The 16,038-nt window shown below is 40.5% G+C and overlaps 1 protein-coding gene across 4 annotated transcripts in view; it reads right to left on the bottom strand.

Annotated features, from left to right (window-relative positions):
• Positions 1–3,088: 3,088 nt before the first annotated feature.
• Morc4 (microrchidia 4) overlaps positions 3,089–16,038 on the bottom strand; it is a 50,058-nt gene continuing 37,108 nt past the window's right edge. The window contains exons 14-17 of one of the 4 annotated variants that reach the window (NM_001193309.1): positions 15,864–16,036; positions 5,420–6,098; positions 4,584–4,867; positions 3,089–4,282 (exon numbers count right to left, since the gene is read on the bottom strand). In NM_001193309.1, the coding sequence (NP_001180238.1) occupies positions 4,129–4,282; positions 4,584–4,867; positions 5,420–6,098; positions 15,864–16,036 (1,290 nt within the window). In that variant the 3' untranslated portion in view covers positions 3,089–4,128. Of the gene's footprint in view, positions 4,868–5,419; positions 6,099–15,863; positions 16,037–16,038 lie in introns of all 4 variants that reach the window. The other 3 variants (XM_006528618.3, XM_011247761.3, NM_029413.4) reach the window with 3 other exon arrangements.

A 16,038-nucleotide genomic window follows, 5' to 3' on the forward strand; every position in this document is an offset into this window, starting at 1 on the left:
TCACTCATATTCATTTATTCACCGTCTCCCATGAATGGGACATTGTTTAGATCACTGAGATGGAGATATGAACAAAACACATCATTAAACCATTCATAACAATCATTTATTGTTCATTTCCTATATCCCAGATACTATGGTAAGCAGTAGGATACAGGAATTAGCAAACCAAGCATGGTCATCTAGAACTTATTGAAACAGGTATGTAGGAACAATGTGTGTTATATTCACCACTGGGGATCACACAGCACATAGTAGGTGCCCAACGAATGTTTCTTGAATGAATGAAAATGGCCAAATCTACAAGCTTGCTATAAATTAGAAACAAAACAAGGGAATTGTGGGAAGATAATGGGGTAGAAATAGCAGGAAAAGACAAGGCCTTTCTGGGAAGAAGATGGAAACAAGAAGAGTGAACCGTGCCAAGACTGGAAACAGCCTTCCCAAAGGAGCAGAATGGGTAAAGGACATCTCAAGAGAAGGCACAGTATAGGTGACGGTCTGAGCTTAGGTGAGAGCTTGGTATGTTTCACTGGGAAGCCAAATGTGAAGGGGAAAGTAAACGATGAAAGACCACTGAGACAAATGTAAGAGGTAGGTAGGCCTTCGTGGGACACTGTTAGCAGGGGTGGATTTTGCTCTACGTGAAATGAAGAGTCATTGCCTTTAAGCTGAGAGTCACATGATTCAATTTGTAATTTATTTTGAAAACCACACTATTTCTAGTGATAAGACAGATGTGAGAACAAGGGAGAGTCCAACATCTCTATCAGTCATTACGATACAAGGCAAACTGATGGGAGTTTGGACTAAGGTTGTTGTGGTAAAAGTGAGTAAAGTCAAGATTATGCTTTGGAACTAGAAACAACAGATTTCTTGACAGACTGGATGTGGGGAATGAGAGAAGAGGAATTAAAGATGACTTCCAGGATTCTAGCTGGAGCAACAGGGTGGGAGGGGGTGCCATTTTCTAACATGAAGAAAATTGTGGGGGAGGAATAATCCTGGGGTATCACTGTTTATTTTTTAACATGATTTACTTGAAATGTCTGCGAGATATGTAAGTGTCAAGTAGGCAGTTGAATATCAATCTGGAGCTTCCTAATAGGAAACATAGGATCAGGAATTTTATGATACAAGTCGAATAAATGATACGAGGCTTAAATGCTCAGAGAAACATTTCATGCCCTCCTGGGTGAGAGGAATTTTCAAAAATAAGTTGGCATTTGAACCAAAGGAAAGATGATTAAGGAGAACATTCCAGAAGTGGAATAGCAAAGGCAGAGGACAAATCTCAAGGTGCATTCAGAAGCTACAGGTCCCATGTGAGTGTAATATAGCTTGTGTGTCCCTTGTTGGAAGATGAGTGACCAGAAAGGGTGGTTATGGCACACACCACTTGAGAACCATGCTAAAGAATTTGCATAGCATTCTGTGGTCAATAGTGAGCAATAGCAGGTCTTTGAGCAGAGATATGACCTGATAAAGTTGAGCTTTTAAATAGAGATAGTGATATTAAGAAGTGTGTATTGAGGAATGAGGGTAGGAGACTAGGGAGGCCAACTAAGAATCTATTTCATTGTCAAGGAATTAGATAATAAATGCCTACATGCTAACTGTGGCAAATAAAAGAGAAACATTTGTAAAGAGATTTGTATTAACCTAAGAGGAAAAGCCAGGAGGAGACACCCGTGCTTGCTCTGTTGTCAGTATCCGTCTTCATACTAAGTCATGGCTTCTGGTAAGAATGGGCAACACTCTTCAATCTTTCTTTCCACAGTGGTATTTAACACGAGTTCAAACCTCACAGGAATATCTATGATGGACCACCTTTCAAAGTGTATTGTCTGCACTAGAGAATTCCTTCATTGCAGTAAGGGTAAAGGATGGTGAGACCACAGACAGACCAATGCAGCCCAGATCTGAGGCTAGCCTGATGTGTTTCTGGTAGGAAATCAAGCAGACCAGAGTATGTGGCAAATGACAAAGGGCTGCTGAGACAAAGTAGAGGTATGCAGCGGGTCTTGTAGGACATTTGTAAAAGGTTAGAATTTTGGCACCAATGTCGGTGGTGGTGGTGCTGGTGATCAGTAAAGAGCTAACCAAACACTAGGTCTTGTTACTGGAGTGGACAGACTCACACAAGTGAGTCTTTCTGGAAGAAGCAGCCTGCATTGAAAAGCATGGGCTGGCAGGGCATGGATCAGATAAAGTCTGTGCAGACAGGAAGCACCGGTAAGGATGAGTTAAGTTTTCCATCTTTCTTCCCCATTTAAGCTCCATCATCTGCTTCCCCTCCCCACACTCATCCAACATTCACTGATATTCCTCCTCTCACGGGCTTCCATTCATACTATTCTTATCTGTGCAAAGTTCCACCACTCCCAGTCCCTATGTGACAAGTACGACTGAGAAAAATAATTGCATGTGTTATCCTTCCCTTGCTAGCAATCCCATTTAGACAACTGAGGCCTTGGATATACTGATGCAAATGGTTACGATGAAAGTTAATGATACAGCCTGCTAGAGATGGGGTGAAGTAGAATGGTGGAGCAGAGCTATGTTTAAGTACCATTCTGATGGTGAAGCCTGGCTACTGGCCTCACCATATTCTCTACAGACTCACAGGAATATCTATCTATGATGGGCCTCCTTTCAAAGGAGGTAAAGTATCCTTAGGATAGTCTTCCGAAGTTAATCTACTGAGGAAAACAGAATGACTATTCAACGTGTTTGGTCTGTACCAGAGAATCATCTTACTGATGGTGGATTCCACCTTCTCTTATTCCTACCTTTTACTTCCTGGTTTATCTTCCTGCTGAGATACACATATACATAGGTATCTATATATAGTGTTCACTGCTCAGTGACCCTTCAGGAGTACCTTAGCTCTTTGAGACAATATACTATATAAATATAATAAAGCAATGGATTCACAAAACATCTTTACATGTGCATAAGATGTACGACTTCTGTACTCTGAGGTCTATCTCTCACTCTGTATAGCCTAGAAAGTATGTAGGAATATTGCGAGGGATGGCAACTAAATCTTTCTATCCTAAAATATTTCCCCTGCTACCTGAAATTTAAGATTTAGATCCTTATATATTTATTTTCACATATCTTTTATGACAATAAAAACACCATGGAACACTTGTGCGGTGGCTGGCAGCTTTCCTTTACTCTAGTCTATTGTTGTTACCAAACACATTTTTCACATTCTGGATTGGGGGGAGGGGCACATTTGTTTATGCTGTCTCTCCAGAGGTAATATTAAACTCAACATTAATTATAAATGTAAAATTACATCATACTTTCATAAATGTCTCATTTGACACCCAAATTCAAGCCTACTTGTTAGCTTTCAAAACAATTTATTTGGCAATGTAAGGAGGGCAACAAGAATGTTAGAGAAAAATTGCAGTGTAAAGAGGGCAAGAAGATAGGAAGGAAAAAATCATCAACCATAATCCTACCACCTAAGCACCAACCATCATTAAGAGTGCCGTCATGTTCACTCTTGAAAGCTTCATTTAGGTCCCACTTATGGTGTACTGCCTTCCTTTAAACCACTCTACTCTATCTTCCATGTCATGTGGATACCACTCATACACACCATACCCTTCTCTGTATAGTTAGTTAACTTGGTGTGCCTTGTGCTTCCAACTAGATTGCTAGAACCTTGGCAGGGCTGAAATCATTACTTATCCCACCAAGCACATTGGACCCAACATTTGCTGACTGGTTTCACCTAAATTAATACAAACCATTATCAGGAATATGAAACGGGCCAAGTATCTACTAGATCATCAAAATTAAAGCTTTCAGGTCACCTAACTTGGTGACTATTGCTTTTCTGTTCCTGAACTCTTAAAAAAAAAAAAAAGCTGTTGAATGGGCCTCTTTCTTCACACCCACCATAAATGTGAAGCACACCGATTAAGAGCCAGGACTCATTCAAAGATTCTCCATATAAGGCATAAAGGTGAAGAGAAAGAAAGAGGCTGGGGTCTGGGGAGAAGGGGAGGAAGGGAGAAGGGGAGAAAGGAGAAACAAGACAAGGGAGGACATTCAGTACACAGGCACAAGGGAGAAAAGAAAGCTACGAGAGGATATATAGCCTGGTGCTCAGTCCAGTATGTGATTTGCTTCCAGCACTGTGTACAGGATCCCATCCACTTGTTCTGAGTCATACCCGATCTCACGAAGCTCCAAGTGAGGGAGGACAGAAGTAAGGAGATAGCTGACGTGGACACGTAGCCGAGTGAGCCTGGCCAAAGCCCTGTATGATGGAGTGAAGGGGCAGGAGGAGAAGAGATGACATGAAGTCATTAGCCAACAGAATAAAATGAAGTCCCTTCAAAATGGGCCTACATTTCTTAACAATTCTGTCTCCACTATGTAGAAAGAAGTCTGAAAGCACCACGCCATCAAACACTGGGAACCTGGCTGCCACTTTCTAAGAAATAATTACTCAATCCGTGGTGGTCTATGGATTAAGGCTTCCTCCCAGCAACTGGGGGGTCTCAGCGGATAATTCCCATTAGTACTCACAAGCTGATAACTAAACCCTAGTAATTAACCTTTCTAGGTCATCTCCCTCTGGGTTCCGGAAGGAGACCTGGGCCTTCTGCAATACTTCCAGGTGTGACTCTGTCTCTTTCAGTTTCTCTTTTAGTTCTTGCTTCTCCTCTTTGGTTCTTTCTAGCTCGGCTTTCAGAATCTGGAATTCAGCTTGGCGATAACCCATGTGCTTCTTGCTCCAGTATATGCCTTCTGTCTCCTGGGTACTATAGGTCACCAATTCATGTTGAGCTTTCTTATATTCAGAATGCCAGTGGTTTTTCTCCTGTTCCAGCTCCTCTACCTGTATTCCAAGAAAGAGGAATCCAATGATCCAATGTACAACCATAAGCTCGAGTACCCCAAACCATTTCTAAATCTACCCTGCGATTCCATTATTTATAATACTTTATTGTACCTACACAAGTCTCTTGTCAAACCTACAACATAGAGGGAAAGAACACCAGGGTCCACTCAATCTGAGATATACCACAATCTAGTTGATGGGGATTTCGCTTAAAAGCCTCAGCGAATGAAAGAAATCACCAAAATAGCAACACCCTAGTCCAGTGGTTCTCAACCTGTGGGTCATGACCTCTTGGGGGAGTCAAATGACTCTTTTTACAAGAGGTTGCCCAAGACCATTAGAAAACAAAGATATTTATATTACAATTTGTAAGAGTAGCAAAATTACAGTCATGAGGTAGCAACAAAAATGACTTTATGTTTGGGGGTTACCACAACATGAGGAAACTGTGTGAAAGGGCCCCAGCATTAGGAAGGATGAGAACCACTGCCCTAGTCCTTTGCTTACAAAGATCTCTTCTTATCCCTAGTGGTAAGCTGTTGCCCAAACCTTTTGCTGGAACAAATTCCTTTCAGCCAAAACACGTTCCAATTTTTCCGTGGTTCTCTTCAATTCTTCCGACTCTTTTGGGGTCTTTATCTTTGGCATGTTCCGACTTCTACTGTCCTGGCAATCCTTTCCTTTTCCAGCAGTGGCTGCAGGAGCCGCAGAAGAGTAAGGATTTGCTCTCTTCCAGGATTCTGCTCTCTTTCTTTTGCCTACAAATTCCTCCCTGTTAAAGGGGACTAACTGGATGGGAGCGCCTGAATCTGCAACTCCCTTTGCAACACCGACAACAGCTACAAACGGCCCTTTATTCATGTCTTTGTCTATGTTCTCACTACTTCTGTTAGACTCTTCTGCTACCAATTTTGGCATCTGATCTTCTAATTCTTCAGGAAGCAGGAACCCCTGATCTTGGTCCTGGGACCCTGGACAAAGTGCTGGGGCTTCCCTGTTCTCCTCTGTATGCTTGTTTGATTCTGGGTATTCTGGTATGAGATGTGGTGGTGTACTTCTCTCAGAACTGCATTTATCAGGGCTGTTTTCTCCTTCTGGGTAGGCGGTAGCTGCTTCTACCCTCCTGTAAAAACCGGACATGGAGTAATCTATAGGAGATAGCGGCATCTCAGTTTGGATCTTCCTTCGTTTCTCTACAGGCTCCTCGCCTAGAATCAATTTGTACTTTCTGCAAAAAGAAGAGATAAAATTGTAACTTGTCACAGAACAGGTAAAGATTATTCTAATTTGACAAAGCCCCTCATTATGGCACGTATTCATGGCTGAGATATGGTTTATTCCCTAAGAGTATGATAGAATCTGTCCCTAGTGTGTCAATGTTAACAGGTAATGGGAACTTTTAAGAGAAAGCCTTTTGTGAGAGGTTGTTCGGTTACTGGGGGTGTTATCTTCAGGGGGGATTAAAGCACCACTAATGGGACCCTGACTTAGTTCTCAGGAAAACCAGATGTTATAAAAGATGCAACATTTCTCACACACACAACCTTAACATTGTGAGACCATCCACCATAAGGCCTTCACCAGAGCACTGCCACACCATGCCCTCGAATCTTTAGACCTGTACTCTCAACAAACATTTTTTTTTCCTTTTCAGGTTACCTGGTCTAATGTATTCTGTTCCATTACCAAAGTGGTACAACAACTCGGCCCCTCTAAGCCCCAACGCCTCCACTCCTACAACTGGATGAGCTGGCAGACGGTGTTGAGGGAGAAATAAAGTCGGTGGGTTTTAAGGGTCAGCATAAGAATAAACCAGGAGTAGACTGAGCTCGGTAAAAAGTTTTAGAGATGAAGTTTAAACCAGTCTAACTGTGAGGCTTCCTAAAAGCAAATAGACGAAGACAAACAAAAACTAGACACACACACACACACACACACACACACACACACACACACACCACAATTTCTTAACATAGAATGGAATAAAAGGTCATAAAAAAAAGCCTAGCAGTTTATGCAGAGAATAAAGCCAGCTCATTAATTTTAAAGTATCACAAAACCCTCCAGTATCAAAGACTTAGCACATTTTTATATTGCAACAGAACTTCGTACAATTCCTTGCCAGCCAAGTGGATTATGACCATTGCCCATTTTTTCCCCTGTAAAAGTTAATTAAAACACAAGGCCCAAGTTAGAAACCAAGAAAATAGACCAGTCAGTTCAAGTCATTTTCCCATTATGACAAACAACTTCATTTGGTCAGGCACAAGCTGGAATTGCCTTTTTTCTGAAGTCACTTTCCTGTTCTGGCTGCAAGAAGTCCTAATTGGGTGAAGAATCTATCAAAACAGCTGATTACCAGAGAGACCCATGGGTGATTTTATACAGGCTGAAGGATTGGAATGCCATGTTTCTTCAGATGACCAAGAAGTGCCACAGTTAAAAAAAAAAAGTTGAACTTTGGATGAGCAAGAATCAGGCATGTAATTGGCCTCCTCAGAGGACCTCCAGGCTGCCCATAGGTCTGTGGTTTCTGAGACATCTCAGTCTTAACTTCTTATGATGCTCTGAGTTTTTCAGACCCCAAACTGGCCTGCCATCTCAACGGATCTGTTGTTACCCTTTAGGGAGATGAAGAGGGATTCTGAGAATAGGAAGGAACATCCATCTTCATCCTTAAGACTGCATAAAGGATACTACATATAGTGTTCTTAGCTCTGGGGCTGAGGACAGTAACACATTCCTTTGGCAGGAACCGAGGAAAGGTTTGTATAATACTGAGAAAGGCTGGACATAGAACTGCAGACTGCATGCCTGTGATTTCAGCACTTGGGAAGCATGAGAAGGCAGGGAGACTGATGTAACTTTGAAGCCAGCCTAGACTACAGGCCTGCCAGGGAGGGTTATAGACTGAACCTGTCTTAAAAAAACAAACAAACAAAAAAGACAAAAAAACAAGTTTTAAAAAAGGTTAAATAAAGTTGCATTGTCTGGCTGGGCGTGGTGGTGCACGCCTATAAACCCAGCACTCGGGAGGCAGAGGCAGGCGGATTTCTGAGTTTGAGGCCAGCCTCGTCTACAAAGTGAGTTCCAGGACAGCCAGGGCTACACAGAGAAACCCTGTCTCGAAAAAAACAAAAAAACAAAAAAAAAGTTGTGTTGTCTGTCTGGTCTTCATTTCCCCAACTCTAAGAGCTCTGTTCCTAGCTCCACTTTTGATAATGGTCCTTCTTTCCTGTAATCTGAGACAACCTGTTGGCCCCAACCTGTGGGAGGGCAAAATCTCCCACATTCTCCCAAGTCCTAACACCCAAGTCCTGTATTTACAACTGCTTAACACACATTTTTTTTCCTGGATATCCCAATGGTATCTCAGTAGTCGCTCCTGTTTCTATTGGTGTGAACAACATCAAATTCTTGGCAATTTTTGTGGTGGTGTTTTATAAGGTGACTTACACTCCGAACATTGCCAGATGAGGCAGCTGCCATTCTGGATTATCGCAATGGCTTCTGGGATGGGTTTTGCCTCCAGCTCATGCACTAAATTAATCTCCCGAAGCACTGCTTCAGATTATGCACTTCCTATTTCTAAATTTGTACACGTTGCTTCCAATAACATAACATTTATGTTTTAGCTGGACAAGCAAGCCTTCCCATGCCTAAAACCTATGCTAGAGCGTGTGTGAAGCCTTATCTAATTCTCTCAATTGGAAGGTAATATTATCTCAACTGCTTGTAAAGAACGGTCAGGAAGAGGTTATAAGGGACTGTCTGCTGATGCTGAGTGGCAGATCTGGGATATATAATTTGGCCTTAACTGTATCTTCTATTGTTTCTTTCTAAACACTTGGACATATTGAACTGCTGGGTGACTTCTTTTTGTGCTTCATTTGACCAGAATGAGTTTCTCTTTTCTAACATTTTACGTCTAAATCTAGCTTGAGTGCCACTTCTGAAGTTTTCTAACACTGTGCGCGTGCACACACACTCACACTCACACACATTCGCACAGGTACGTGTGTATGTGGGGCCAGCAGTGAATACTGGGTGTGTAGCTCCTTAAGAGTCACTCACCTTGGTTTTTGAGACAGGGTCTCTCATTGGGGCCTGGAGCTCGTGTTTAGGCGAGGTTAGCTGGAGAGGGATTCTTTCTCTGTTTCTATCTCCCCAGTGACGTGGTTACAAGCATGCACTGCGGAATCTGGCTTTTGTTAATGTGGATGCTGTGGATGAAACTTGGGTCTTTGTGCTTGGGTGGTAAGCCCTTTATCAACTGATCTAGCTCTCCCAGTCCTCCTGTAAAAACGTTAACATTCTTTTATAACATGTATTCCCATCTATGGGGTATATATGTATATTTTCTCATCCTACTTGAGTACAGACTGCCAAGATGGTGCAAGGCATCCTGTGATAAGAGACAGGGAGCACACATCAGTATCTGTGTCTGTAGTCTCTATGTTGCCACTTCTGGTCAGTCTCTTTCCTTCTGTACTGTCCTCCTCTTCTCTCTCCCTCTCTCTCTCATGATACTCTGTTTCCCCTTGTCCTTTTAATGACTCTCACCAAAATTTAGTCATTAGGTTTCCCTAATGACTTTATCCAACCCTAATCACCTCCCAAAGACCCAACCTCCAAACATGTTTGGATTAAGTTTCCATATTGTATATCAAACAGGAGGGATTACATTTTTACATGTAAATTATTGGGGTGCAACCATATCAGCACTAGAGCAGCAGTAATATACTGATGTGGGCTACAAATTGGATAAACCTTGGAAACATGCCAAATAAAAGAGGCCAATTATGAAAAGCCTGGCTTGTTAGCTGCTCCAAAGTTTGAAGCAGAAAAATTTATGTTGATGGCCATGTATATTTTGTTGCATTCAAATCTACTGACCATAAATGTAAAGGTATGTTTTTCTTTTCTTTTCCACAGAAATACGTGTCTAACCTTATACCACTATCACACTGTCTTAACTACTGGATATTATTAAAGGTGAATGATAACTTTGCTAACTTTCTCCTTCTTCAAGACTGTTGGACTGACTTTCTGTTCCTGGCATTTCCATATGAATTTTAGAATGAGTCTGTTGATATTACAACAGAGACATCTGGTGTTTTGAGAGAGATTATACTGCATCTGTACACCAGTTGGAGACTACTGAGTTTTTTTTTTTTAAGGTAAGAAACCCTTTGATAACAGAAATGACAGATGTCTTTCTATTCATTTAGCTGCCTTTAATTCAACAATGTTTCGCTGTTTTCTAGCGTACAGATCTTGTTTGTATCACTTCTGCTACATTTATTTTAGATATTTTTGAAGGTATAAATAAAGTTGCATTTGTCTTTTTTTCTCTTAAATTTTGTTGTTGTTTAAACATTGTGCATTTTAGTCTTGCTGATTTTCTCTACTGTTTTGGTTATCTCCGTTTCATTTCCACTTTAATCGTTTCCTTCCTTATGTCTAATTATGCTTTGTGGTTTTCTTATTATGCCTCCCCAATGGACTTCTTTATCATTAAATATCTTTTTATAGCTAGAATAATTTTTTTTTTGTTTTAAAGTGCATAATCGTAGACGGTCTTGTTGACAGAAGTCTGTGCTAGCAAGATGCTTCAGCAGGTAAGGACACCTGACATCAAGCCTGACAGCCTGAGTTTGATCACTAGAATCCACATGGTGAGAGAGAACCAACTCCCACGAGTTCTCCTCTGACTGCCGTACCTATGCTGTAGCACATGCATGTGTGCACACAGACTTACGTGTGCAAAATAAGTAACTAGCTGTAAAAAGAAGAGTTAAAATTATCATCTGCTAGACTTGTAAATTTGTACAGCTTTGGTATACTTGGAAATAAAATGATCTCATTTTGGAGAGTTTGTTTGTTGTTTTTTTTTCCTGATACTGGAAATATTTTATCTTTTTAACATCTATTTCATATTGCTATTAACAGAATAGAATACCAGAGCTGGGTAACTTCTAAGGAAAGAGGTAATGATTTTGGTTCGCAGTTCTGAATGCTGATCTCCTTGGCTTCTGGAGAAAGTCTCACTACAGCCTCACTCATGGAAGAAGGGAGAGGAGCACTCAGAAGGCAGAGACCTTCACAATGGAAGGTCCAATAGCTCTAAATGATCTGATGAATACTGTTACACAGACAATTACATGTCAACATACGTTTTACTGGGGGCCAACCATATCCTAGTCATAGTACCATCCCATCACCTTCTGATCTTCATTTTTTAATGAGAAATTACCCATTAATCTGAATGCAATTTGCTAGTACAAGACTTATACTCTCTGCTTTAGAGATTTTCTTTCTCCCTTTGAGCTTCAGTATTTTTACTGTGACCTGACTGGCTGTCTATCTATGTTGAGTTTATTGTTCTTAAATGCCCAGGCTAACGCCATTCATCAAATCTGGGAAGATTTTAGCTATTATTTTAAAATACCGTTTCTACTCCCTCCGTCTCATCTTCACATAATACTATGCAGAGTTAGTGGACTTGTCTCTGAGGCTTTGTCAGGAATATGTGTGATTTTTATCTCCATTGTCACTTCTGTCTATGTTCTTCTGATTGAATAATCTATATTGGACTGTTCCATTTCGGTAATTCGTTACTCTTCTTAATTTTAATTGTGTTTTTGAGTCTTTTGAAGAAGTTTTCATGCCAGTACTTTTATTTACAGAATTTTGATTTGGTTATTTTTCCATTATTTTATTGTTATTTTGTGCTTGATAAAACACTGTCTCCATATATGCCTTAATATTTCATCCATAATTTTCTTTAGGTCTTTGAACATATTATTAGTGGTTGCTTTGGACTCTGTCAGACTAAACACCGAGGTATCTTCAAGAGCAGTTTCAATGGCCTATTTTTCCTTCCTATGTATAGTTATGCTTTCATATTTCCTTGCATATCTCCTAATTTGTTCTTGACACCTAAACATTTTAGCAAACATAGTATAAAAATTCTGGACACTGATTCTCCCTGTCTTGGGCTCTATATTGTCATTCCTTGCATACTTTTACTAAATGTTTATTGTATTTTGTTTTTTATGTCTGAATGCATGTGTATTCTATGACATACATGTGGAAGTCAGAGAAAAACTTGTGGGATCTGGCTCTCTCCTTCTTTCATGCGTGTCTCATGGATTGAACTCACACCACCTAGGGCTCACCCCGGTCCATCATAGCCCACTCATCAGTTACTGGTCAGAGTTTGTGATTTAGTGCCCCTCTCCAGTTAGCTTTTTACCCTTTTATACTGTATTTGCTTGTGACTCGGAGGCTGCCACCAAAATGTAAGGAGTTTGTTTCTGAAACATCCACTTTGTAATTGCTTAGATTCTCCCTTTTTAGTGAACTCCAAGAGAGCAGAGACTCAAACATACATACGTACATACATACATACATAGTCCAAACTGTCAGGGATGTGTGTCATTTTTATCTTAAAGCCTGGCTTCTTAGGAACTGTCACTGGATAAGAGCATTATTTGGCCAGTGATTGGTGGTCATAGTATTAAATCTATGCCACTGGGGTTGCTACCTGTTGTTGTTTTCTCTGAATGTGGCTTGGGTATTGGTTTTCCAGTTCACCTGATGTCCACCTATTCTGTTTGTTTCTTAGTGGGCGCTGGTTTGTGCTTACGCATAGTCTTGCTGACACCTAGAATCAACTGCCATCTCATAAAAACTTTTCTTAATTGTCTCTCTCGGATTCCATTACCAAATGTCTGAATGTCCAGCTACTTTATGTCTGTAAGCTGTATTATGAAATTATAAGTAACATCTTAATGATCATCTATCATAATCTATTTTATTTCTGGCAGTGTCCTTAGGCATCAACTTCTTGATATTTTGTTGTAGATAGTCAGTTCCTTTAGGTAGAGGCACCTTAAGTTCAACCGTAAGGCTTGCCTTATGCAAAAAGTGGAAGTAGAGACAAGAGCCTATTTCTTCCATAGTCACTGCATTATGAATGAGGATTGGAGTCTTTCTGGACTTGTTCTGCCTAGAATGATCCTTTGATCTATGAGCAATCTCAAGCTGGTCCAATGAAAGCCTAGTTTTGTCAGCGTGCTATGCCAGAGTGAGTGCCTCTACCCTGCAAGTGGGAGAAGAGAGAGCCAGTCCTTTTGGTTCTACCTAAATATACCTTCCACAAGACAAAGCTGGGGGAGATGAGAGCAGTCCGAAGCATGCTCCTCCCAAACAAAACCAGTATTCCTAGGCAACAGAGGCACCCTTTAAGCATTATTTTAAAATACAAACTCATCAACTTTCAGCATAATTCATTCAAAATATATAAAGAAACCACAAGCATTGCTTCTTTCCTTTGCTGATGCACTTATGGCTATTTTAGACCTTAGTTTGCACTATTTGTAAGGGAACTTGCATGCACTGGAGAGATTTGCATTGAACACTGACTGCTCCATCATCTTGGATCCCATTACTACCCTAAAAGAAAACCTTTCATAGAGCACCCAAATTTACGCAGAATGAATGGACTGAAGTGATTCGCCTTCTCTAACAGAAACAAGCTGTCTTTCCATAGAAGGTTATGACTTAAAGCTTACATCCTGCCTGAATCTATTGTATTGTGATTCCTCTTCTCCCCTTGTTAGATGTTCGAGACTCATAAAGTCATTTCTACTGGCCTTCACGGAGGCTCCTTCCAACCTGCCCCAGGTATGACTTCTTAAAGGGCTCCTGAACAGACCAGGTTTTATTTGGTACAGTTAATAAGCAGGGCTACATAACTCAAAGACTCTTGCTATGCTATAGGCTTTGACAACAAAGGAAAGCTTTGTAACTCTTGATTAAACTATTATTTCATCAATATTCTTTTATCAGAAACTATATATTTTATTAAACCTGTGAGCACCTCCATTTTCCACTTACAAATGAAAAAACCTGCTAATAATAATTGTAAAAGACAGCATTTTGGTATGTTTTACAGGCTGGTCTCCAACCTTTGGACTCAGCAGAACTTCAGGCTTTAGTCTAAGTAGCTGGAAATGCCTCAACAAATTTGAATAGTACTATACATGCAGCCTGAAATGATGTAATTATTATTTGCTAATCTTACATACCATATACTACTACCAGCATCAGGTATCACTTAACCCTTGAAAGAATTTTACTCTCAACCAATTAGAATTTCGCATAAATTTTCAAAGCACTTGGCTTGCCCTCTTACAGCTTAAGCCTTATACATTCCACAGTGACTCATACAAAAACTCCAATAAAAAGCTGATGAGGTGTGCCACCCAGTGGGCGTAGTGTGGTACTGCACGCACAAAGTATGCTATCTCCCTACAAATGCAGACAGAAAAGGGAACGTGATCATTAAAGTGTAAGGAGACAAGAGAGCCAGAAGAACGGGAGGCCAAAGTAACATTGTGCTTCCAAATCAAAATCATTCCCTGTGTGCCCCTTTAAACCTCCAATGGCCATTGAAAATCTATTGATAGCCAGAGGGTAAAGTTAGGATCAAACTACAGAGACAAGGTCGACTATAGGCTTTTTACTCCTTGCTACAAACTTCAGTTTTCTAAGCTGCTCTTTAAATCTGGCTACTGCTTACTGAGCACGGATCTACATGCTTTCATAGAGGGCGCCATTAACTTCTTTTAAGAGTCTCAATAGTTTGACTCCTACAAATGTATCTTCTCTTGAAGCCATCTGCTCGTGTTCATGAGGATCTAAATGTCCCTCTATTGTTCACAGGGTTTAATTATTTAAAAATTGAAGTACAGGGGACTCGCACACCTGTACAATTCTTTGTTTATAAGAGGCTGAAGACTTACCTAAGAAGAACCAGACAAGGAAAGGATCAATTATCACTGGAGGAAGGGGTTAACGGACCCTATGCAATAGTCTATGGCCTCTATGTCAAGAAAAGGGCACTGAGAAACTCACACCTATTATCAAAGAATCGTGCTAATGATCACTTTAGACGTTTCTACCTTTTAGAGCAATCCTGTGCCTACTCTGCAGTTCAGTCTACCAGAATGAAAACAGTAGGGAAGAGAAAGGCAAGGCATGCCACTTAGGCGTACTGTGTTCATTTCTAGTGGCAATATGATGGCTGTCATGTCTTTTAGTACCTCAGAGACACCTAATACCTACAAAAATAAATAGCCATGCCCCTTCCTAGGATATATGGACTAACAACATTGATGACAAGGTAAGAGATGAAAGGAGAGAAGAAAAAAAAAACACCAAGTTTTCTTTTTTTTTTTTCCAGATAGGATCTCACTGTGAAAACTTGGCTGGCCTGGAATTCACTATGTAGACAAGGCTAGTCTCAAACTAGCCTTGTGCCTCCTGGGTGGTGAGATTAAAGACTTGTTCCACAGGAACAAACCTTCTGTGATCATTTTTTTTCCTAGGAAACAGTGATCTTTTACTTAATAGGACACATTTCTACTAGTTGATTTTACAGAGGGCCAGCATAGCCCAGGCTTGTGAATACTTGGTATACTTTAGTATTCATAAATTTAAGTATAGGAACAATGGGTTTCTACACAGCACTACCTCATTTATATAACACTATATTTTTCAGAGTTGACCTGCCCCATCACTTCATTTGCTCAACAACCCACATGACATGAACAGTTCCGAAGTCAATGATCACTTTAAAAATATATAGGCTTGATATTGCACTTGTAAACTAGGAGGTGCGTGCAAGACACAATTCTATCAGTCCCAAGCTATATTTCCATTAGTGAACGTCATGTGTTAAAGGAAAATGTAAACTTACCTGGCATGGTGCTACATGCCTTTAATGTTAACACTTGGAAGGCAGAGAGAAGTGGATCTCTTTGTAAGTATGAGTTCAGGCACACACATACACACACACACACACACACACACACACAAAATGCATATATACTATATACATAAAATATATAGGACATATTAAATTGCTCTATAGGAAAACAGATCCCATGGCTTACTATTGATAACAAGTAATGGTTTTAGTCACCTGGAAATCTGAAAAGCACTGGAATCCAGAGACTTAAGCCGAGGGGGTGATCTGCTTTCTTCTCTAACAGACGGAAGCAGGCTGGGGCTATTGATTTGCTCATATCCAATTGTCTTGTCATTTAGTTCAGCCATATCTTGTAGAGGAGGAGTCTTTGGTGGATTACTGAAGACCT

Source organism: Mus musculus, chromosome X (assembly GCF_000001635.26).
Source record: "Mus musculus strain C57BL/6J chromosome X, GRCm38.p6 C57BL/6J".
Taxonomy (NCBI): domain Eukaryota; kingdom Metazoa; phylum Chordata; class Mammalia; order Rodentia; family Muridae; genus Mus; species Mus musculus.